The sequence below is a fragment of the Zeus faber genome (assembly GCF_960531495.2).
Source record: "Zeus faber genome assembly, chromosome: 10".
Lineage (NCBI taxonomy): Eukaryota > Metazoa > Chordata > Actinopteri > Zeiformes > Zeidae > Zeus > Zeus faber.
In genome coordinates this window covers 24091089-24117008 of record NC_137199.1, presented here as the reverse complement: position 1 = coordinate 24117008, position 25920 = coordinate 24091089, and the positions used below count along the sequence as shown (strand labels likewise).

Genomic DNA, 25920 nt, shown 5'->3' with positions numbered 1-25920 from the left:
CTCTGCGGTCATGCCTGTATTTAAATGTGAGGCGGCTTGCCTCTGTACGGTGATTTAGCTCGTCATTGCCATCCTGTTGAGCAAAAAGGGGCGGTGTATAATAAAAATAAAAAAAAACGAAAAAGAAAAAAACGTTGTGCCTCCACAGGGTGAATGACTGTGTGCTGCGTGTCAACGAGGTGGATGTGTCCGAGGTGGTCCACAGCCGGGCGGTGGAGGCCCTGAAGGAGGCCGGGCCCGTGGTGAGGTTGCTGGTGCGGCGGAGGCAGGCGCCACCCGAGACCATCTTGGAGGTCAATCTACTCAAAGGGCCCAAAGGTCAGGCACAAGAATCACACTCCTCACTGCAAGAATGTATTCAGCTTATTTTGCGGTGGGGTCTTATTATCATGAAAATGTGTCCAGACTTTTTGTAGTCTACATTAATGGTAATGAATATATGTGTATATATATATATATATATATGTCCTTTAATTTCCTATTATGTGTGGTTGGAAATATTTAGTCAGTGTAATAAATGCAGTGATAGAGTCCTAACACAGGGTTTTGAATTCATAAGCAGATATTTTGCCAATCATGTTCATCTGTATTGTCTGAAATTCCCTGGGATTTTCATGGTGATACATTATTCCACACTGCACAGACCAAAGTGAATGAAACATTTGTAAAGCAAATATATCCCACATTGTTGTCTTACCTGCATATAAATGCAATTATGCAAAACTTTTATATCTATATATCTATCATCATCTATAGTTTGTTGGCAATGTACAATGTATTTTTATTGAGTCAATAGTACTTCAGTAATTGTTTATGATAATTATTCACTAATATTTTCCCTTTGGACTGATGTGTTAATTATTGTTAATTATTGACTATGACAACTAATATAAGACAAATACACTGTTAACTGGATCTACTGTATATAAATCCTGGCAACAAGGAGCTGAAACTGATATGGCATGTAAACAATCAGCTACTGTCTTTTTGTGTCTATTGTCTTTTGCCAGGGCTTGGATTCAGCATCGCTGGAGGTATCGGCAATCAGCACATCCCTGGAGACAATAGCATCTACATCACCAAGATCATCGAAGGAGGAGCCGCCCAGAAAGATGGACGCTTGCAGACCGGAGACCGCCTGCTCGCTGTAAGAGAACATACCTCTCTGTGACACAATATATTTAATATCCAATATTATATGTACAACATGTCAAATAGTTAATGTCAAAAAGTCACAAGATGTTAAGAGCTCTGTCTTTATTGGCAAAAGTTATTTGGACCCAGACAGGCATCCTGAAATCGCAACTTTTCCTTTTATATTGTGGAACGAGGCGGGTATTACATTTTGATCAAGTTCACTAAGTGATACATCACTTAACTGATAATTGAATTGCTAAAATTTAATATGTTTCAATTGCTGTTGATTGATTGATCAGTTGTTCAACTAATCATTCTGCCCCTAATCAATAGTACCACGTAAATTAAATCAGTTAACATAGACCTGTCTGCACGAATTGGGAGTGCAGGAACTGGTCTCCATACCTGAAATACACAGGCCTATGCTTTCCGATTGCTGTGCCCCTCAAGTGCAATGTGTGGATGTTTGTCTTATCCTGTCGTTTTAGATTTAGCCAGGCAAAACACATCAACATTTACGCCTCCATGTATGATTGATATGCTGCCATAGTGCAGCTTTATACTCCAGAGTGTCTCCCCTAAGCACTGTTGAGCCACAGCGCGGAGGATAAAAAGTGTCTATGCTGTTAAAAATATTTGATGTGTTTAAGGCCGCAATAAATCAGAGAAAAGTCATTTAGCGCGGCTACCTCTGTGGAGAAGCTGCCAATGACTTCAGCGATTTATCAGCGAAGCCTTTTCACCAGTCGCCCACTACGGTATGTGGTCTGGCTGTCGTTTGCATCAATTTGCACTCTACGAATCCCAACTTTTCTTGGAAAATTCAGGGTAAAAAAATAAATGTATTCACAGGTTCTATATTAATTTAGGTGTCTGCTTGTGGAATGCACAGTGTGGTTCAAGAGAAGAGTTGAATCCCATGACATTTTCCCTCCCCCCATGCTCAGGTGAACAACATCATCCTCCAGGACGTGCGTCACGAGGAGGCCGTGGCTGCGCTGAAAAACACATCGGACATGGTGTACCTCAAGGTGGCAAAGCCAGGACCTGTGCACCTCAACGACATGTACGCCCCTCCAGACTACTCCAGCAGTACGTATTTGCCTCTTCTTTTATGGTGTCTTAAACCCGAGGCACTCACAGTCGTAGCAGCCAGAGCTGCTGGTTCAAAATCGGCAACATCTCCAGGTACCGTCTCTAACTGACTAACGGGAAATTCTCTTTTAATTCTTTTTAGATTCTTAAACGTTTCTTAGAATCATATCTTTCAGAATCTCTGTACAACCATTAGTGCTCTATCAGTTTCCTCTGTTTGAAATTGCCATGGCCACACTCCTACATAGTAAGTACACGTACAGTACATACGCATACACAAGGCATACTCAGGCACACATACACATGGAGGCACACATACACTACCAACAACATTCGTGCGTGCGCGTGCACACGCACACACACACACACACACACACACACGCACACACACACACACACACACACACACACACACACACCCTGCTGCCCACAGCAACAACAAGCCCAGATCTCTACCTCCCACTGAGTGTAGATGGTTTCTCACATCCCACCTGCTCACAAGAGCCCACGTCCTGGAGCTCCTGCCTCAAACAGAAATCCACCAGAAACGTGACTTCATGTAAGAGGCGGCTCGCGCAGGCTTCTGTAGCTTCGAAATATCTGCTCTTGCCCGGCTTTAAAGCAGGCGCTTTGTGCTGATTTAAGCCTTACTGACCCATAGTCAGATGATCTAGCTTTAAAACGTTTGCTATTTTCAGCATCCTCAAAAGAATGTTTATACCGTTGTGAAACTCCTTTTTATGTAAATGCAAGTTACAGTATGTGTCTTGATCAAATCTGAGCATAATGTTTTGCAAAATTAATGTTAAATTGCTCTGATTTTATAATTGATTAATAGCCCTCTTAGCAACACTGTTTACAATACTTTTGCAGTGTTTGTGTTGTAATCATCTCTCCTTTCCCCCTACTGGCCTGGCCCTCCCCCCAGCCTTCCCCACCATGGTCGACAACCATGTCAGCCACAACTACATGGGTGCCATGGAGCCCAAGCCAGTGTACCAGCCCCCGCAGGTCACCCCATCCCGCTACTCTCCCGTTCCCCGCCACATGCTGGGAGAGGAGGACTTCACAAGGTCAGTCAGTGGCTGGTTTACAATTGTCTTTCATCCCTTCTTGCGTATTTGCACAGGTGGGATGGAAATAACTTTTTCTTAAAGCAGTATGTATTAAAGCAAGCAATGTGTAATTGGGTTTTTCTTAGGAGTACAAGGAGCCACTATATTGCCCGCTGCTTTGTCAATGCTGATCTGCGGCTTTGTTTTGTTGAGGGAAATGGGAAATATGTGTTTGGGAAATATGTGTTATGTGAAATATGGATCCAAAGTAGCCTTGTGAACTAGCCAACAGTGGACGAACAGGAAGCATCGTGGGTGCTGGTGTCGCTGTATTGAGCTCAGCTTGACCCCACTAGAGAATACTGTGCTGTGCTGTATTTTGGAAAGTACACTTTGGCTGTATGTTGATCAAACCTTTAAGAGCAGTCTGTCACCTCGCATCCTCCTTCCGCCTGTTGTTTAAACTCTGCCCACCGATCTAAGCACTGGATCAGGAGTAGCGTACATAGAGACTTGATTTAAACCTTCAAGAGGCCTTGAGTCATCTTAACCCACAGCTCCAGGCGGCGAGCGTGTCTGTGTGTGTCTGTGCGTGCGTGCGTGCGTGTGCGTGTGTGTGTGTGTGATTGCAGTGGATGTGCATTGGAAGCTTGCTGACGTCTAGTATTTGTTGTTTAGCCGTGCATCCTTCAAGCCGTCCACGTGCCTTGTATGTGCATTTGTCCCATCTTTATGTGGTATGTGCGTCTTTTACGTGTGCTCCTCTTGTCCCCTCCACTGTCCTCTCTGTACCATTGGCAGGGCTGAACCTATTTACAGTGTCATCCACAAACCTGGGGACAACAAGGTGCCCCAGGCCCTTTACAGTGGGGCTCGCCAGGACACAAGCTTCTGTCTTTCCCCTGCTTCCCTGTGCCAACTTCCACCCCCCTTCTCTGGCAGGTATTAATCCAGTGTATTGCACCTTGCTTAGCTCACACCCCTCTTGACAGCCCCATGCTGCCCCACCTTCAGCCCGCTCACACCGCCTGACATCTGGACCAGCCATCAGACGGCCGAAGCCGTGCATGGGAGGGGCAGGTGACACTTTCCTCGCCACTGGCCCCACGCGCCAGACCATCGCATGGATTATTTGTGACACCGGAAGAGACGGATGGAGTAGAGAGAGATGGCACTAGACAGAAGTGAAAAATGCTGCGTGGGTGTGTGTATGTGGAGGTGGCGCGCTATGTTTAACTGTCCCTAGTCCGCCCGTGCACGAATCACCATGCTCACAGTGCAATCTCTGGGTCCTCACGTGCATTTTGTTTTGTTTTGTTTTTGGTTTTCTTGTAACAAATGCATTTAATTGTTTTATATCTATATCTTTATAATATTAAATAAAACATAAAATGCCCTCACAACCATCAACACCATAGCTGCTTGAGTGGGGTGCTTGAGCATTTTTTTTTTTCTTCTTTTTTGTCTCTAATTTATTTATCCAAATTTTTTATATATGTTTTGACAAAATTATCAATTATTTGAATCCAAACAAATATTGAAGAGCGCTGTTGCAAGCAATTTGAGATTAAATCAATACCTTCCCCGTATAAATGCATCTCCGCAGGAGCAAGAAGCCAAAAGAGCCAAAGAAGCATTATGTTTATGCAAACGTCCCATTCCCGCCTGTCAGGAGTCCTCCCGAAAACCTAGCCTGTGTTCAGATCTCTTCTTTGGATTGCTAAAAACTCTCAATATTCATGAATCTGTTCTTAGTATTTTGCTTGTAATATTCACTCAGTGTGAGTGCTGGCTTTCTATCCTGTCTGTTAGTTTTAGGTGTCACTTTTAGATAACGTACATTGACGTAGTGTCCACCACACAGCTGTCATCCATCAGATTTTAAATGGATGAACGTCTTTATGGTTTTGTGCGTGCGCCTGCTGTGTACTGTGTGTTTAAGTGGGTGTATGTTTACGTAAGGTGTATGTGGCTGACTTGGGGGAGAGGTTTTTTTTTTTTCCCAGGTGTATTTTTTTGTTCATGCATCAGTGTCAAAATGTGCTTACCTGTCTGTCTGTTCATATGTGTGTGTTTGTGCCCGTGTATTTGTCTCTGTGTTGGTCCGTGTGCCTGTGTTTTCACATGACAAGGTGTGGTTGGTGAACTTTTGTGTTGTGTGGCCAAAAACAAGGGGAGGCTGTTGTGGCTTAATAAAAGGGCAGTATGCAGAAGGAAGGGACAACTGACTGAGGCCACCCTGCATGCACACACTGCACAGGGGAAGATCTTCCTGCTGCTCGCCTTATGTAAATATAAACAGCAGCCCTCGCTCTGACCATAAATGTATTGGGAAAAGTGATTCGGCAACAGCCAGCAGACAATGAGCTCTGGACATTCCTGCAGCTGTCATGATTCATCTGCACGCCGGGAAAACCAGGCCATGCACTCAGGTCCTACCCCCCTCATCAGACAGGCAGCCCATGCTGCCAGTACCAATCACACACACTGATATAGTGAGGCATTCGCTCATAATGTGCTGACACATATGCACAAAGAACACATAGTCACGATACAAACACATACACACACAAATATGAATGCACACTCGTACATAAAACAGTGCAATGCACAATAATTACACAAATACACACACGAGTATACAGTATTGCCTATACCAGAAAACCCATACATCAGCAGCATGAATAAGAATGGCCTACATACTCAAGCCATGCATGCACCTGTTTGCCCCTAGTGGGTTTGTGTGTCATGTCTCCTTCAGAATTCAAAGAGTGTGGCGATGTTTCCAATGACATCACAGCTGATAGCAGACTTGATCCCAGTCACGGCGAATGAGCGTCCGGCTCCATCAGACTGACAGTCAGGAAATAGGAGCTGCCTCCCTCCAGCCCCGGTAGCATCCTCTCCAGGCCGCTCTGGGAGAGTTTATTTTAGATGGATTCTATAGTAAGCACTGGCTTCAGAAGAAGTGGAGCAGGCTGCTTGTGAAGATGAGTCATAGCATGTATCGGCCTTCTGCCCATCTGTGCATCCCCCTCACTGGTGTCATCTCAGACACTTCCCCCGACCCCACCACCCTTCGTTTCTCCATCTGATACTACATCGTTTCTGGACATTCTAAGTGAAGAAATGTTGTGACTGCGCCTACCAGTTCATCTGTTTTTATTGAGCGTTCTGTGGGCTGTGGACTGTTTCTCGGGAAGAATTCATTCACAAAACTTTTCTTGAATTATTCTTACTTTTTGTTATACAAAAAAAGAGTCCAAAGAGTCCCAAATGACCCCATTTAGAACCAATTCATGGTTCAACCTCTGGAGTCTCTTGATGTTGTGCCTATCCCAGGTGTACCAAATGATGAATGCCAATTGTTTCTAAATTGGATGTGTGGGCCTGTTCTGCTGCCAATCACTTGAGTTGCCTCCTAATAATGGTAAAATTATATTAGGTTAAAAGCAGTCTAGAACCGGGCCCGCTGGAAATTTCCTTTTAAGGGTCATGTGCAGAACATCATGAGCGCTTCATCGCTCCAAGGGAACATATCTTCATGGTCCTTGAAGATGTGCGCTCTCTCCCCAAGGCACAATTAGCCAAGTGCTTCCAATTAAAGAAAATATGCCATTGCTCTTGTGTGTGACACCCTGCTCATAGGTCCTTTATGTATCATCATCAATCAATATGGAAACAACCTTTGATAATGTGGTGATAATCAGTAGCCAAGGTCTTGTAGCAGTGGTCAACTAATGTACTGGTACATTTGTTGTTCATGTGAGGTTTGGCACTGCTGTAATTGATTTCGCATGAAGAATACGGCATTTTTAGGTAGAAGCTATTCATTGGGACGGCCTCCGTGCTCGTTTCCCTTCCTGCTTGTTTCCCGTCGTGCACGCGCTTTTGCGGAGGGGGCCTGTTGTGTTTGAACATGCACACATACATACGCTGAGGCTCTGATTGTACGAGAGCTAAACAAATGCCTCCTTCCTGGGAGCTCTGTCTGGACCATGCTGGTTAGAGACGTCAGAAAACAATGCCACCATACAGGCACGGTTGTTTGGAGAGCAGTCGTTTAAAATAGAGCCGTCGTGAAGACTGCAGAAGCAAGCGAGCTAATCAGTAACTTCATGTGTTCCTAGCCAACACCCTAAACCTTTGACCTGGTCATTGAAAGAATTCATTGATCAATGGTTTGGACTCCGGGAACACTTTGACTACTGGTTAGATCTTTCTGAAGTACCCGTGATACCGAGCGGAGATTAGAATGAAGGCAATCAGGGCATATTCAGATGACGGCTCAAGTCTAAACTGTTAATCATTCATCACGCCTCCTTTATTCTTAGCTTCAACGAGAGGCTTGAAATATCTTAACCCGTCTATCACCCAAGCTGTGAGTACAGTTTCTCCCGTATCAATTTAGAATCAAATAGCAGGTTGGGAGAATGTGAAGAAGAGCCGGTGTGTGAAAATCCAGGTGTGTAATTCAAGCATAAAAACAAGTATTAGAAAGAGGCAGAGATTGAAAGGAGCATTTATTTTCTTCGTGCGATCCTGCCAGAGAACGGGAGAGAGAGGGCACCGCGAGAGGCTGTTTTTCTGTTTTGTGGAAAATGGCGTCCATCTGCAGTGTCCACCATTAATCAGTCAAGCAGAGCCAATTACAGAGCTGAGCCCAGGGCAGCACGACCCGCTGAAGCCCACATCCCACATCTCCATTCACAGCATTAGGACTGAGCTTCCGCCGCCCCAGCCAAAATGTTGAGGCGGAAGGGGAGGACAGGTGGAGGGAGGGTTGAGTTTGAGAGGGAGGGAGTCACAGGAGCGGGGCCGGGCAGAGAGGAGGGCTTTTACGGCTCTACAACTGTTTACAGTTGGGGGGGGGGTCCCGTGATGGGAAGGGAGTACTTGACCCCTGTGCTCAAAACCATTGGAATTCACTCCCCTTTTTTTTTTTTTTCACGGAACTGTTTTGACAGCTACCTCGCACATATGCACGTGTCTGCTTGTGCGCACATGGACAAACGCTGCGCCCACCAAGACAAAGATCAGTGTGCAACTCCCACAAAAGCGAGCGCTAAGAACAATAAGACAGAAAACAGACGTAGCCGTCCGAGGTCCAAATATTTCACTGTTGGTCCATTTATTATTTTACAAGCGCAGCAGGCTGTCCGGTGTGAGGAGAGGTCAAAGGGTCTAAGGAAGTGACATAAAAGGCCAGAACGTCAGATTGGGTTTGTTTGCTTCCTGCATTGTTTATACTCAAGACAAGACAAATTGGCGGGGAGTTATTGGGAATCCATCTGCCGAGTCCCCAAAAGAGTCGGGCTGACGACAGGAATGCTGGTGTGCTGTACGGAGGGTTGGTACCCGAACGCGGTGTCACAGCGTGAGACGAGACACAGCCTGCAGGAATCGGGAATTGGGACTTGGACGACCTCCAACACTTACACATCCCACGCCCGTTGGTTTGGATGTGACACACGCTGCCGTTTCGGAGGGAAGACCCCGTCGCGGAGTTACGGAGCCAATTCGGATAAAAGATTGCGGGTTAGCTCCTTGCGGAAGAGAGCGGGGATGATCCGCGTGGGGCGAGCGAGGGGTTAACCTTTGCCTCGCTGGTGATGATGAGGGGAGAGTGTTTGTGACAGCCCAAAGAGGAGCTGTTTGGCATCGCAGCTCACCATGCCGAGATAAAGAACACCAGGGCACCACAGCTTCTAAATATGTAGTTCGGCTCAGCGTCGGCCCCCGCAGATAGAGAGCTGAGCCGGCGGGGAAGAGTGTGGAGCACAGCGATGTGCCTTCACCGCCATGTTCACCGTCAACATCTCATCTTCCATGTCGCTGGTGAGGACGTTGCCTGAACACACGGTTAGGAAATGCTCTTTCAGAAGCAAACACAGGAACCTGAGGTAACCATGGAGATCTGTGTGGCTCGCCAAGCTGGGGCGTAAAATACCTAAGATTTGGCTTGCATGACAAACAATGAGCAGTTTAAAAATATTTAGATGATTGCTGTTATGCAATATTTATTTTGATTTTAAAATGTTATTGCTGACATTTATTCAACGTAATGAAATAAAATGTTGGAAAAGAAACTGAGGCGATGGAGTAAGAATGGAGCTACACACCTGACATTGTAACAGACAGACAGACAGACAGAAAGTATTAGACCTCAACCAGCCTTGTCACAATTGTCCTGTGATTATGCTCAGGCTTATGTAGTACTCAGTGTAGTGCAGGGGGGCCTGTAAAGATTTTCTCCTTCCAACTGCTTTTTGTTTGGAAAAAATTGTGGCCTAGCTTTGTCAGCTGTTTCATGTTCAACTCTTCATAAAGATATTTATGAAGGCACCATCAAACTTTTCCGCAGTGCCTCATTATTCATGGTATCAAGCCATTTAGAACTTTCCATGGCTCTTTAGCCATTTTAGTGGCAGTGATCAGGGGTTTTTTTTCCAGTGTGGTCGTAAGTAGGATGCTGAACTTTTAACTTGCTGCCTAGGCTGCCTCTGATAGGAAAATGGTCTCAACAGCAGCTTAAAGCACAGCCATTAGGGAATGAGTAGGAATTGTTCCCGAGTACTGAAAGAGAAGACCACTAATGGGAACCATGCAGTGGTCTGTTCTGTTAAGAGAGACGTGTGTGTGTGTGTGTGTGTGTGTGTGTGTGTGTGTGTGTGTGTGTGTGTGTGTGTGTGTGTGTGTGTGTGTGTGTGTGTGTGTGTGTGTGTGTGTGTGTGTGTGTGTGTGCGTGCGCGCGCGCATTTTTGCGTTTGTCTGAAGCATGTTCTCAGAAGGCTTTTGATGGCCGATAGCAGTGGTTTGGCCTCTCTAGCATCCTAAAACCGAGGCAGTCTGAATAGCCTGCTGGAGGATGAGTCATAGCAGCTAAAGCTAAAACAGAGTCCTTGCTGGTCCGTCAAGCATGAGGCTGCGCATTGTGTCTGTGTGCATAAATATAAGGATGTATGCATATGAGAGTTGCTGTTCCGGTGTGTGCTTATTTGTGCATTTGCATCGCTGTGTTCAGCTTACAGAGAAACTGCTGTGGGAAATAGGTGGTAATCTGATTCATTTGACTACAGTAGCTGTGTTGTTTTACAAATGTTTATGCGTAAAATGTGGTAACATTATATTACATTATGGTAACCGTTCATACCCTTTTTTTCCCCAGTGTTTTCAGTCTTAACTGTTTAACCGCATTAACAGTTGCAATGTCAGATGTTTATTCCAGTAGTCAACGGACAATCTTTATTTGTTTTAAATATTTATTGAGATGTCCACTTAATCATACTGTATATATTCGCAGCCCTCAAATGTCTTGTAGTTATACTGTGTGTGGCTGCTTAACTGGAATATACCCTCCAGGCCTGGGCCATATACAAAAGTAAATCAAATAATAAAAAGGGTTTAAAAAAAAAAAAAAAAAAAAAAAAAAAAGGATGTAGTCTTCTAAACTGCCTCTGTGTCCTCCTCTATCTATCTCGCTCCTTCCATTTTCTCTCCTCGGCTATATCTCTCTCTTGTCCTCTCCCTGCCTGTCTGTCTGCCTGTCCTGTGCTCTCAGTCCCGCCCCGCGCCCTGATGTTGTCGCTCTGTTTGGCAGGGAGCCAAGGAAGGTGCTGCTCCACAAGGGCTCCACGGGCCTGGGCTTCAACATAGTCGGCGGCGAGGATGGAGAGGGCATCTTTGTCTCCTTCATCCTGGCAGGGGGGCCGGCCGACCTGAGCGGCGAGCTGAGGCGGGGCGACCGGATCCTCTCGGTCAGTGCGTCAGACGTGACCTTGTTTAGTCGCATATCAAATGCCCTCGTCCAAAAGGTGTTGAGTTTAAATGTAACTTTTTATGGTACTTTTTTTTATGGATTTAAAAGGATGATTTCAAGTTTGGATCTATATACTTCATGACACACTTTGAGGTCTTTCTCAGAGGTGCAGGGCAGTTTACCATTATTCACTGTACATATTTCCAGGGTAAACAAATCATATACATTAACAAAAAAACAACAGTTCTACTGGGTTATTACATCTACAGAAAAGTCCAGTCTATGAACCTCGTCAAGAACGTGCGTCAAGAAATGTATAACTTTCTCCATAATGCAAGGGAATGAAATGGAATGAATGGTTATTTCTATTGCATGCATCTTGTCAATGCAACTTTGTACAAGCTTTAATTTCAAACTCACAAGATGTTTTATCACGCTCTTATTTTCAGCCATTGAAATGAACAATTTACTTTTAGAGGACAGAGAGTGGTAGCGGCCATAGCAGTCATATTTTAGAAATATTTTTGGAACATCCCCATCATTAGACAGCCCCGCTTTGAGCTCTCAACCGGGTTCTTGATTCTTGGATTCCTTCTTCCTTCCTCCCAGGTGAACGGGGTGAACTTGCGGAACGCCACGCACGAGCAGGCCGCCGCCGCGCTGAAGAGAGCCGGTCAAACCGTCACCATCATTGCCCAGTACCGACCTGAAGGTCAGCGACGTTCCCACGCCGACACCCATGTGTACACCCGAGGACTTTGCCTAGGGTTTTCCTTTTCGATATCTCGGGAGAATCGTATCCATCTCCTGTCTCCGGTGGTGGTTAGGGCTTGCGCTCCCATCGCTGGCGGTCGTTTAATTCGAAATGATTGAGAAACCCTTGCGATCAGAACATCAGGTTGATTTGATCGTCTCTTAAGTCTTTTCGTCTCGGCCGCTGATATGTGCGTCCCACAATCCCGACATGTGTGACGTCTTGCGAGCACTGTCCTGCAGGATCCTACAGTGTGTGCACTACTGGGATGGAAAAATAGTCTTTAAATGTGTGATGTAATTTGAAAGTCCTTTGGTGTAACCCTGCCATAACGAACATTAAACTAATGTTTGTTGCTATTAATACTAATACTGCTCGTACTAATACTACTAGTACTAATGCAAATTAAATATTTAGTGTGTGTTCAAATGAGCAGTATAGGTCACGGGTCTCTAAGTACCAGCCCGGGAGAAAATTAAACTATATGTTCATAATATATGGTTAAATCTAGCCCGCAAATTCATTTTAGCACAATGCTTTATTAAGCAATCTTACTTAATGACTATAACAAAAAAAAAAGGATGATTGTCTATTTATAACAGACAAAATTATTAAGCAACAGTTTATTTTTCCCTTGGTGTTCAACGTGCCCCACCGCCCCCGGACAATACAACCTGGCCAGGGGCCCCCAGGTCATTTCAGTTCCCTTGTTATAGGTGTTCAAATTTCATTAACCAATTAACCAATATCATTTACGGTTTGATGACCTGCATCAGATATTGTAAAACAGCAATCTATCGATATATTTTTCTGAGTATAGTGATTACCAGGCTTGGAATCAGTTCATCAGTTCATGTTCATGTAGTAGGAATTTGATGTGGTGTTGGTCGGGGTATTGTTTTACACCGGTGATTCTCAGCCTTTTTAATATCAAAGACTCAATTTGATAGGCATTATGTCCACAGACCCCATTTGACAGCATTTGGTTTCTGGGAGCCCGATCTTATTTATATTGTTGTTAGATGTGGTTTGGTCCAAATTTCTACACCTTTCTATACTACAGCTACAGGGATAACAGTGAAACTATGATTAAAAGGGCCACATTTAGGACCACTGTTTTACACAATCAGACATACTGACAACTCAAAACATACACACCTCATATGAAATCTCACTGCTTTAAAAAGTGGAAGATTTCTGTGATTCACCCTTCATCATTTTCATGTCTCCCTCCCAATTAAATCATTTCCACAGAATCAAATGATTCATGCACCGCTCCGCTCACCACTCTGTGTCCACCGACTCCTCCGGCTCTCGTTCACGGGAAGGAACCACGAGCGAAGCGTCGGGAAAGCGAACAAATCTTTTTTTTTTTTTTTTTTGGTTTGTTTTGTTTTTTACTTTTGCTCTGGGGTTGTTGTGTTTTGGTTTTTGTTTGTATTTTGTTTGTCTTTTTTTCTTTTTTTTTTTTTTTTTTCTTTGCCAAGTCAGCGGTGAAGAACCGGATCTCGAAACGGAGTCGAACCTCCCATCGCCGCTGTCAGGACGGCGTCGCTGATTGGTTCGCTCCAAATAACATTCAGGTTCAGGGGCGGCGCCTTTATTAGCGCTGGAGCTGCTCGCAAGGCGGCAAAGCGGGCGCCTGTTGTTCCCCTACGTCCCCCCCCCCCCCCCCGCCGCCGTCGCCCGGTCCAGGACCCGGACCCGGACCCCGCAAAGCGTGCCGAGTTCCTCGCGGCGTACCTAAACGGCGGGGACGAAGGGGGAAGCTGGTCGAGAGCGGAGCCGTAGAACAGCGTCGGCGCTGGGGGAGTTGAAGCGGGCCGACGGGAAAGGTGGGAAGCCCAACTTTCCAGCGCGGATGGGGGGAGGGGCCTGAGCACAAGAGCCCGAGCCGCGCCGAGTCCCCCCGCGGGCCCCGTGAAAGACACTAGCATAGAGCACGGAAGGGGCTCCGAATTAAGGTGAGACCGCGGCCGCCGGCACGCCAGCGGGGGGCGGGGGGCGTAAGGGGGATAGGGGGCGGGTGCCGCAGTGCCGTGGCAGGTACGGGGTGTGTTTGTTTGCCCTTTGCGGGACGTGCTTTCACTTTAGCGCCTTGACCGCTGAGCCGCACCGCGTTAGCCTTCGCTCAGCGGCTTCCCCCGGTGACACGGTTTCACGGCCCTCGCCCCCGTCCCGTCCCCCTTTTTTCCAAGTTGAGTGGAAACGTCGTCGAACCGGTTTCAACTCGGTTTTTTATTTATTTATTTTCCGCTTTATTGAAATGCGTTGTCATCATCTCTAGACTGCACACACACACACACACACACTTTGTCTTAGGTCACCGAAGTAGCTGTGTTATAGAAATAATAATAATAGATCTTTATTGTCCACCGTGGTGGAAATTTGTTTTCGGCTCACCAGAGTCAAAGTAAATTGATGGCATTTCGGTCACTTATTATTATCATCATTATTATTATGTAACCTGAATCAATAGGTTTCAAGAGTTTGGGGGGGGGGGGTGTTGAAGTTTCTGTTTGTCCAGTGACCTCACCAGTGACCTCCCCCCAGTTTCGACTCTGGATCTGCTCATCCCCTGGGAATCCTCACGCACTGCACCGTACTTGCATGTGGTACACTACCTGCAAGTGCTTCGATTCGTACGTAGCGCCCGTTAGATGTTGTCAAAAGCTGTTGTGCGTCAGCGGTCTTTCAGTCTGGCAAGACACACCTGGACTTTATGGACGTGAATACCATGTCTTTCAAGTTTCATGAATTGTACCTGTCGGTGGATTTTCCGCCAACAGGTACAAAGTCATTGTCATTGTCAATTGTTTGTTGACAATACATTTAAGTTAACTAACGGCAGATTTATGGAAATACCTTTTAAGTTTTAGTTTCCAGGTGTCTTTGTGTGTGAGCGTGCAGCAGCTATGCTCTATAATAACAATGAAAGGGATATTATGTGTTTTAAGTTCTCAGCTTGGACTATGGGAGGAATGTAGGAGCGTTTAAGTTGTAGCATGCTCTCCCCATTTACCCATGCATCAAATAAGAGCCCAACTGATGGAGAGTCCTAGCCCACAGATTACCGGTATTTGACCGAAATTTTGTCAAGTAGTGCAAAATCTTCAAGTCAAGTTTGAAAAATGTTTTTTTTTTTTAATATAGTTTCTCTATTTGAGAAAATGTAACTTATAAATAAACACACAAAGAACTTTTTAGTAGATTTAAGAAATTGTAAAAGATTAAATTAAATACATTTTTAATTTATTTTTTTCTGAGTTCCAGTGAACACATCACTTCTGGAACTAGGTAGTTTTCAGAGTTTACATGAACACAGCATCGCTTCCTGCTTGGAGGTCCATGTCTAAACACGAGTGTAAACAAACCTGGATGGATTTATAATGCCTAATCCGACGCGCTTATTTTTGTGAGTAACCTAAAAGTATTGTAAAACAGACAAGTACAGGATAAATAGTCAATGTTTTTTTGTTTGTTATACTTAAAAAATCAGAACACATCGGCTGCATTACTGCCGCTCCCGGTGTGGTCAAAAAAGTAAAATAACCAATGTATTGGTTGGCCTCTACTTCAAATAAAACATACGTTTAAAAAAAAAAAAACATTGTTTTTGTTAAACCACTTTAAAAACATTAGCCAGCTGGCAATATCGCAATATTTTCTTTCGCCTCCTCCCCTCTTGCAGCCAACAAAATGCCCCACATAATGTTGAATATAATGCTTTGTTCTTTTCCATGTGAGTCCATACAGTCTCACAATTCACCAACAATCAAGCAACATCTTTTATGATGTGTTTAGTTGAAGGGAACCATTGTTCTTGTGAGCAAATCGTTCTTTTATACACTATGCACAAACACCATGCCTCCTTTGTGGGACAGTGAAGAGCACTTTCAGATCTTACTGTAGCAGAGGCCGATAATGCTTAACCAGTCTAAACGCATGAGTCAAGACTTGCTGGCAAATGATTGACTTCCTGTTTCCCCACTTGTGCCCTAAGATCTGTCGCCAATGAGTGATTTCCTCCTGAGCCTGGCATGTTTCTAGCCTGCGTTTGGATCGGAAGGATCCCCGGTGCGCTGTAAGGGGACACGGGCTTGGCAATATGAAAGAGTTTGCTATCGTATCAATTTGCTATCATGATAATCAGGCATTTAGTGTGATATCTGTATCACAGAGCTTGACTTTAAATTCCAAACGCATTTTGAAGAATCCAACCGACTCAAATCATGTGGCAATTTAAAGATATCAGTTTAGAATAGAACGACTCCAATATTTAAGAGATAATTTCACAACAAATCTACACATCGTCATTGATTCCAGCTACAAAACTGGGGAAACAGTACGATGATCTTTGAACATCCTGATTATGCAGTACCGCTGAAAGACGACAACCAATAATGTTAAATTATGGTGCTGCCCTCCAGTGAGTTAGGGAGAGGAAGTGTTGTTTGAATGCTGGTTCATGCTGGGCAAGCTGCCTGGAGTGCTCTCTGGAGCGCGGGCCTGGCCCTGCGCGTACCTCTGATGGAGGGCCAGTGCTGAAGACTACATGAAGCCCCGGCAGAGGGCACAGGCTCCAGCGGGAGGTCCACCCCGTCTCATTAGCGCACTGGAGCGTCCCCAACACTGTAACTCAGCCTTGCATTCAGCTGGGGTGAATGGAAACGAGGGGTGTATATCCCCCTCATTCTCCCCCTGCCTCACTGTGAAGGGATGTAATTACGGCGGACCCCATTCAATTTATGGACGGGGGGGGGTGGCGGCATTGCCGGATATCTCAAACCACTAAGCCCATTCACTAATGCACACTGCGCAAAGTTTTAGAAACAATTCAACCAGGGTTTGTCTTGTCCAACTGCAGTGTTTTGACGAGCTACACTGACCTACTCATATTACTTGTGAAGGTCTGCCGTGTTGCATAAGTGGATCAAGGAAGAAGCAGGCGACCCCCGAATGAAAAATAAATAAAACATACAATTAAAAAGACGTACACCTAATGAGGACAAGCAGTGGGAGAGTGCAATGCACAAGTGACCCAGTTTCTATTTTGTCTTTGTCTTTCCTTCCTATTGGTCACCCTTTTAACCCTTTCGCCCCCTTTTAACCTGCGTTCTCTATGCACGTCAAGCGCCGTAAGAAACTGAGAACATGCGTTCCGCTCAGTAATCTGGTGATTTACTTGTTCTTCTGCGATTCTGAGCTGGACAACTCAGTAGTCGGGTTCCACTTAAATCCCTCCGTGAGCCATGAACTGACTACTGACTGAGGGCTACAGCTGTTTCCTCAGCTTAGTCCAGTGTCTTTCTCCCAGTGGATTCCGGCGTCCTTTCCTTTGCTGTAGTCTGGGGGGGTCTCTGGTCTCCTAATGCCCCGGCTACTTTTAAAGTCATCAGATCGCTGAACAGTTTACACTAGACAACCTTCTGCCTTGTGATCGGGAACCTTGGAAGTCGTCGTGGTTTCGCACGGGGGGGGTCACACATGACGAGATCTTTCACCGGGAGGCATCCCCAACGAGTCTGTCGGGTCTCCCAAGCTATGTTTTGTCACGAAGAACGCGTGAGAAGTGACACCGGAAATGACACGATACCAGGCGTGGGACGGGATTATTCATTCTTTATTAGATTCTTGATCACTGTAAAAAAAAAAAAAAAAAAAAAGCAAACAAATAAAAAAAACGAAAACAAATAAAAGCAGAATTTAAATAATAAATATATTAAAAACCTAGAAAAGTCAACTAGGTACGTTGTGTGTTTCTAGCTGCTGCTCCGGTGCATTTCTCTCTCTCCTTCTCTCCTTGACTCCTCCCCTTCCCCTCTGTCTGCTCTCATTGATACCTGCAAAATACCTGCTTGGTATCTCGCCGGTCTCTGCGAGCGGTTCGATCGCATTGTAAGCAGTTCGCACCACACAACTGCAAAAAGAAAAACTGTCGGCGAGTATAAAATCAGGCTTAAGGCTTGTAGTCTGAACTGAGCATTGGCGCTCTCCTGACTGCCTGAAAGGAGCCGTAAGAACAATTCAAGCTAGCGTCGTGTTGACCCGCGCCCCCTGTTCCACCTGACACTCCACCCATCCAGAGTACTAAACCTTCAGGTGCGTCGAGTTGCCGTTGCGACGCAGGTCGCCGAGTTGCCGCCGTCCATTTAACTCTTCATTGTCTCGTCCCTCGGCTCCTCCTTTTCGGGGCTGCTTCTTTTTAGAGCTCTCTTCTCGTCCTGTGTCTGAAAGCCAAGTGGTACAGCGTGTGTGGCTGATTCCGCATTCACTGTCTGCGCTCCCGGTAGTGCTGGGGCGTTGCTAGTGGAAACCGGCAGTCAGGTGGTGTCATGTTACCTGCCCTTGTATTGTCACTGAGCGGTATTGTTAACCCTTCCAGCAGAGACTACAGGGTGGAGACTGGGCGCGGGGCCCGAGGCGGGGTTTCTGTTTGCTTTGAATCCACTGCAGGTTTCCCCTTCTGAGGTGAAGTCACACAGTGGCTCGTTTTTCGCACCCTACCCAAACGTTTCTCCGGAAGTTTAAGTAAATCATCGTTGGAGGCATGCTAGTACTTTCAGGACTGCTTTTTGCCCGCTATGACAGAACCTGGACTTTGATCTCTGCTTTGGGTGTTGGAACAGGAAAGTATTGTCAACCATGGATGACTCAATCTTAAGGTAGGACAAGGTCTCACAGATTCCACCAAAGAAATATTTACAGGACATTTGCTTGTCCTAGGTCTGTGTGAAAGGTTCGTTATGGTAATTGCGACGATATACCCTGTCATTAGTGCATTCCAACAAGATTTTACAAACACTTATTAAGTGATTGTCTGATTAAAAATCCACCTCAATTGCTGTGAATGTAGACTTTCTCCGAGAAGAGAATACACCCATGTTGCTTAATTTCTCTTTCCTTGACATTGGTTTTAGTTCTGGCAGGAGTGGAAACGGATTACGTCCCTCTATGCTGCAAATTATTTTGTTCTCACGTTTCCTTTTGGTGTTATCCGTTACGCCTGTCAGTGTTTTCCCGGTTTGTCGGTCACCCTACTTGTTTTCGTAGCTGCGCCCGATGCTTCGTTTTTCTAGCTGTGTGTGTGTTGTTTGGTTCCGTTGCCTGGCGTTTTCCAGCGGCCCGGCCACCCCGAGCACGGCGAGCTAATGAGTGGATTCTTAATGAGCAGGTCCAGGTGGATTCATATATCATCCCCTTAGCGCCCAAGCAGCAACTGGATTTACACACCCCGTGACAAATGGTGATCCATTCAGACTTGTCGGAGGCCTTTTTTTTTTATTTATTTTTATTTTTTTATTTTGTTAAACCACACTAAAGAGTCCATGTTGAACTTATTAATCTGCATAATTAATTACCTGACAGAAGATATTACTGGATGTGCGAGGCAGATCTGTGATAAAGCTCCCATCTGTTCGTTGGGTCATTAATCAGCCTGAAAAGAGCCGCTGAACCTGTCGTCCTCTCACGGCGCAGAGACCTCCAACAATGACCGTGGGGGAGCGGGGTAATAGGGTCACTCCTGAGCTTTTATCTAACAGCCGAAGCTTACCGCGTGTGTGATATTAGTATGAAGTGCAGGGTGTCAGTATTCGGCCGATTCTGATGCCATTTTCAATGCTTGTTATTGATGAGATTTATAAATGTTTTGGCATTGATTTCCTCTGTATAAATCCTAAGGGGTGTAACAAGTCGTCCTACAAATGTTTTGTCAAACAAATGTGTCTGGAGTAGGTTTATGCCAAACCCTTGCGTATTGATCCAAACTGGACACCCCTTAAAATCGGAAGGTTTGAATTTCGGAGCCGATTCTCTCCTCTGTCAACAGGTGAGCAGTGCAGGTGCGTTACAAGTCGTGTTTTGGCACCTTGTTGATCGTTTCTCCCTGTGCGCTTGTGTCTGCAGAGTATAGCCGCTTTGAGTCCAAGATCCACGACCTGAGGGAACAGATGATGAACAGCAGCATGAGCTCGGGCTCGGGCTCCCTGCGGACCAGCGAGAAACGCTCCCTCTATGTCAGGTACAGCTGGAATGTAAACGCACACGCACACACGGGAGGCGCGTCAGGTTCTTAGATCTGTTACTTACTAGCCACTCTTGTAAAAAGAAAGCCCTACCTGTCTGGTTCTTGTAAAAATAGCCCAAAAAACACTCGCTGTCATAAGCAGGCCAAATATGGCCGCGGCAACACGTTAGCGGCTCAGTGCAATGTTTTATAAACTAAAGGTAAATTCGAGGTGCCAGAATGACCATGGAGGAAGGTGATGGAGTAGCATTTCCCCTTCCTTTCAGTGCTAGATTGCAATTAGGTTAAAAACGGTTGCTGTTGATGCTTCCATTTAATATAATGCAGTACCCCACTTCAGATGTCTTTTACCTGATTGACAGCTCAGCTTGCGAAAATTTGGAGTGTTATTACATGTTGGGCTGGTCAATCTGGATGAAAGCTCATTTAGGAAGTACTGCAGGTCGTGGTTTCCTACCCCAAAGAATACATCTGGTCACAGGGGTCAAGGTTGGATGGATTAATCTGTGATGTAACTCATTTGAGCATAGTGATGTTGATGCACTTTGCTGAGCCTTCGCCACATAGCTAGTTTAGTTAGCGGAGTGATTTATTTTTTAGTTTTTGCCAATTCAATGGCATTGAACTGTTCAATGGATCAGAAGTGTTATTGCTTACCTGGTCGGACAGCCCCCATAGGCCGTGTTAGCCGGTGTGGCTCATGGCCCTCTTATAGCCATGGAAGGCATGTAGAGCCCAGCCTACCCCTGTGCGGATGACTAAGCCCGCAGTTATGTAGGAAAAGCTGTCTAGTTATCCGGCTGCAGCAACCATGTCCTCCCAGCCTCAGGAATGCGGAGGCGTTAAGCCTCTAAGGTGTTCACATGGAAACATGCTCGCGTACCCGCACTCAAACGCGCCCGTCCTGCGCTCAGCCCCTTGTCTGAGTTTTAACATATCCACGCCCGTGAGCGTCATCGTCACTCTGGTCACCTACACCGAAAATGCAACCAATTTTATGATGGCGATTATTTAGTTAAATCTTTGACGGAGTGGCATCATATGTTTTATTTGGCGGCAATGCTTTCTCAGCTGTTTCAAAAGCCAAGAATAGGTCAGCTAGAATCGGAAGCCAGTGAAAGAAAATGCCAATTTGGCCACAGCAGCGCTCTCGCGAGCCATGGTATATGGTTTAGGCTTGCAGGTCAGGTGATGGGTGAACCTGTATAGCCAGTTTTTATGACACTTTAAATGGCTGTGGGTCTACCTGTCTAGCAAGGTCACAGCACACAGTGAGATGGCAGCTTGTGTTTAAAGTGCAAAATATGTGTAAACAAAGATTCTACTCTGTAGGGGAACTCTGCAAGTGCCATGTGAAATGTCAGGCAGTAATAAATGATTGATGCACTTATTCTGTCTCAGTTCTCAAGATTTCAGGATCTCTTTTTACTTTATGGATGAAGTATGTAGTTATAGAAGGTGTAGTTCATCATGTTGCATTACAGTATTGCTCTTTTAGCTTAGTTGTTGCTATTGTTTTACCTGATGCATCAATAAATCAGTTATCCGGTAACTGAAATGGAATTAAATGAATTTTCTGGATTATGCGATAAATCGTTTTACCATTAACCATGACACATATCATATCGTACATAACCAGGTTAATTTGTCCTGTCCAGAATTGTGTGTAGAGCTACAGGACATCTATCCGTCTGTCTGTCTGTCTGTCGAGCCTGGGCCTACACAGATTATCTAGGCATGGAAAAAGATTCTTGGAAAAAAATGTTATTTTTCCTTCCCCATACAGCCATCAAATCATCGGAACTAGATGTGAAGTTGTTGAGGTTCACATTTGGAGACTAACTGTTGGGTTTCTGTGTAAACCTTAGTATTGTAGTTGGGGGGAAAAAAAATTCAAAGTTTTTGTTTTTTATTTTGAAAAATGTTAATATAATCCTGATGAATGCCCATGTCGGAGGCATTTCTAGTGATTTAACTGTTCAGACACACACTCCTCGTCAAATTTCAATACTCTTTTAATTCAGTGGGAAGCCTCAATGCTCCCAAACAGGGGGCCTGCTCCACTGGGGGGGGGGGGCTTCTTCCAGATCCATACAAGCAGTGTAAACCGAGTGGGAGTGCAGCTAAAAGCGAAGTGGATGCCGATTTGAATAGATGATCATAACAAGGTCGGGTGGTTTTCTGACGTTCACATTTAGAAAAATCTCAACCTTTTTAAGCACGTTGCATTTGTGTGCGTGTGCGCTGTCCCGTTTGTAGAGCTTTGTTCGACTACGACCGCACTAGGGACAGCTGCCTGCCCAGCCAGGGTCTGAGCTTCTCCTACGGCGACATCCTCCACGTCATCAACGCCTCCGACGACGAGTGGTGGCAGGCGCGGCTCGTCACGCCCCACGGCGAAAGCGAGCAGATCGGGGTGATTCCCAGCAAGAAAAGGTACGACCACGTCCCAACTCACACCGACTCGGCCAAACTCCTTGCGGTGTGAAACCTACCCTGGAATCAGGCCTCAGTGGGATCATATATATATATATATATACATGTTTTTTTTGTGTTTTTTTGTTCTGTTTTCTTTTCCTCCCCGCAGAGTGGAGAAGAAGGAGCGAGCCAGGTTAAAAACAGTCAAGTTCCATGCCAGGACGGGCATGATCGAGTCCAACAGGGTGAGTTTGGGACGGCTCCCAGCGAGGTGGCCTACTTCCCCCTGACCGAGAGGGAGCACAGAGGGGGCTCATGTTACCACCTGGTTGGGTTACAGGGCACTCTGTGGAAGCAGTCGCTCTCCGTAGAATCCACAGCATATGTGCTTAGCGGCGTAAATGTACCCGCGCCTCCAAAGTTTTACCGTTTGTCATATATTTGTTAAACTTTTGAACTTAAATCCTGGTGTGACGCATTTGTTATCCATTGAACACAGGATGCAAGTTCCTTTTGAAAGTGGTTTATTAAAGATGATGGCAAATAGTAGCATGTTCCCCTTTCGTTGATGTGCCATTCATTCTCACCCCGGTGCTCAGATTTCCATATCCCATCCATCATTTGATGGCTATTGATTGTTTTCCATTCAGTTTTGTTTCCGCATGTGTTTAGTGCCTTCATTGAAACCCATTGTTTTTGTTATCACCCCCTCCCTCCCCTCCTCCTCCACCTCCTCTCGTCCACACATCTCCAAACAGCCAGTCAAAGTAAAGCGCAAAAAAAGCTTCAACCTCTCACGCAAGTTCCCGTTTTACAAGAGCAAGGAGAATATAGTGCAGGAGTTGGGGGAGTCTGAACGTAAGTACTGGCCTCCTGATCCAATCGCTCTTTATTTTTATTTTATTTTATTTTTTCCATCCTTTCCCCCCCTTCACGCTTCATTCCTGTTCCTCGTCTTTCATCTCTCTGCTCGCCTCCTGGGGGATGGGTGGTGGTTGCATGAAGGTGCCTCACCCATGCCCCTGTCATGGTCCCGGAGAGAAGCCCCACACAAAGACCCTGTGGGGGGCTCTCTCTCTCGCTCTCTCTCTGGTGTCGTCGGAGCGTCCATCTTTGGCCACCCGAGGAGCGTTGCGTTGTGTGCGCTCGGAAGCTGTGTGCGTAGTTTTTGTTTGGTCGTATTTATTTTGGCTGTGTTAACACACTGGCTACCCCTAAAAATGAGCCCCAGCCGTTCATCACTGACCCGAGACGGCAAAAAAAAAAAAATAAGTAATTGACTGGACAGAGGCTTAAACTCCCAACAGGACGCAGTCCCACTGCGGTCGGGTCAGGCTTGTGTAATCTTAAGGCCTTGAACTCTTCTGAGTGAAAAGTGGTCAAGGCCTTATTAGCGGGTCATTGGAGAACAGCACAGCGCCATGTGTGTACACAACCCTTCTCCCTCTCTCTCTCTCTCTCTCTTCTGCCCTGACACTCACTAACCTCTTCTTCCTGTCTGCTCTCTTCTCTTGGTTTCTGCTCTCACCTGTCGGGACACCTAGGACTTCCCAGGGTTAAGCGATGACTTTTATGGATCAAAGAGTTTGAGTAAGTGTGTGGTTGTACTGTTGAGCAGCTGTCCCCTAATCTCAGAGCAAGATACTCACTGCTGACCCCTCGGGGAACGGCTAAACCGCACGTGCGCGCGCGCACACTCACACACTCACTCTGCGCATGAACAATATATGTAAGACGCCATATGACATTCCTAACATACAGGGTTACTTCTCATTGTCCAGTTTTTGGTTTATTTTTTATTGTTTTTTTACGCAGTGTGTCTGCAGGTTCTTTTTCAAATGTCGTCAAGTGTTCTAAATTCAGTTTCACAAATATTAGGCCTCAACTGGTCTTAAATTTGAATTCATGAGGTCTTAATGTCAACATAAAGATTTTGGTCAGATTTGATCAATTGTAAGTTCTTCTACATCGGTGTCGACATGTCCGATGCCTACTGCTTAACCCCACCACCTGCCTTCATACTTAGACTGTATAAAGAGAGCGAGATGATCCGTTTCAACAATCAGTCGTAAATTTAGTTTAATTCGCCCCAAGTGTTGAGTTGAACGCTCTTGACACCTGCAGACACCCCGTCCCGGTACGTGTTTAGCGGGGCATTGTTGGATCCCACAGTGCAAGCTGATATATCCGTCACCAGAACAGGGTGCTGCCAGGCCTGCTTTGAGTGGCCCGATGCCACAATGTGCTTTCTTTGACTGGTCCCTCACATGAGATGGGCCCCTGCAGACACAGACCCAGCGATAGGAAACATTGGCAGGGGAATGGTTGGTCAGTCGGACGTTGTCACAGGAAACGTTTCATTTCCGATTGCTGGCACCTTAAAACGCTTCCCCAAAATAGCCGTGGCACGGCAGCCACAATGAACTGTACTTCTGCCTTAGTTTTCCTGTTTCGATCATGGGTGTTAGGAGTAGATGTTAAGAGATGGGGGTGGATTTCTTGTTTCGGGGGGGTTGTAGGACTTTGAACACTGGTGACTTTTTCTCTGGACAAAGCCCTAATTTATTTCAATATTCGTCTCTTTTATAAATTGTCTGACGTGCAGTTCTCTCCTCATCTTCCTCAGAATGCCTGACGTCCAACACAAGTGACAGTGAAAGCAGCTCAAGTGAGTTGCCGTTCATGTGCTGTAGCTGTGGATGATGTTGGTTTTTGTGCACTGCCGTCCTTGTGCGTGATCAATCTGCAGGTCTGCGAGGGGTGTTTATTTCATTAAAGGAGCAACGGACAATTTTTTTGCTTTTACTTATTACGAAGTAAATGTTGATTGCAGTGTAATGGTCATAGAATAATGACACCGGCATTTAGATTGGTTCCCTGTAAGCCTCCACATCACTGCAATTTTCCGTGGCTCCACGGGAAAATGATCGATTAACGGCAGTGCGTCACGGGAAGTGTCAACCAATGCGCAGCCATAAGCGGAAATGGCCGACGGTCGAGCAATCTACACAAATCCCGGAGTAAAAAAACGTTATTACTCTCGGTTGAGAAATGTAAATGTTGTAGTGTTATTTTTATGCAGCTCCCCCGTTTACTTGTAATTGTTTACAGGCCAGTCTTGCCCATTTAAATATGGGGGTTAGTTGACGTATCGCAGCAACGGGCCGAAGGAATCAATGTAGTTCCTATGTATACATGTCTATGATTGCGCAACCAAAATAAACATAATTGAACTAAAATTGTCCCAATTTAAATTGACCTCTTCAGTGAACACACTTCTGTCTTCTCTATTTTCGAAGTGGTGTTGATCATTCAGACGGAGCGCTCTGAGCGATCCGGTAGTCTTTGCGACAGCGGCGCAAAAGTTGTCCATTGCACCTTTAATCCGTCTAAGGTGTGCATTCCAGAGGTATCGATCGATTGGTGGGGAAAACAACTTTGTCTGTGTCACTGTGGAGCTGAATTTGCTACATCACCTTGCTTTTATCCAAGTGAACACCCCATAAGTCCATTATAATTAAGATGGTTAATTGTTGATATAGATTGTTGTGACTTGCTTTACAGAGGGCCAGGAGGACACAATTCTTTCCTATGAACCAGTCATTCGACAGGAAAGTAAGTGACCGACAGAGCACTTAATTGGGACCATTTCTTCGTCCTTACAATGCTTCCT

The 25920-nt window shown here is 45.6% G+C and overlaps 1 protein-coding gene across 1 annotated transcript in view; it reads left to right on the top strand.

Moving 5' to 3' along the window:
• Positions 1–25920, top strand: part of dlg3 (discs, large homolog 3) — a 70805-nt gene that overhangs the window by 42244 nt on the left and 2641 nt on the right. The window contains exons 8-19 of the mRNA XM_080008292.1: positions 149–318; positions 1011–1147; positions 2085–2229; positions 3161–3305; positions 10888–11044; positions 11656–11758; positions 19709–19823; positions 22089–22265; positions 22417–22492; positions 23006–23105; positions 24853–24915; positions 25812–25862. Of these exons, the coding sequence (XP_079864418.1) occupies positions 149–318; positions 1011–1147; positions 2085–2229; positions 3161–3305; positions 10888–11044; positions 11656–11758; positions 19709–19823; positions 22089–22265; positions 22417–22492; positions 23006–23105; positions 24853–24915; positions 25812–25862 (1439 nt within the window). The remainder of the gene's footprint in view (positions 1–148; positions 319–1010; positions 1148–2084; positions 2230–3160; positions 3306–10887; positions 11045–11655; positions 11759–19708; positions 19824–22088; positions 22266–22416; positions 22493–23005; positions 23106–24852; positions 24916–25811; positions 25863–25920) is intronic.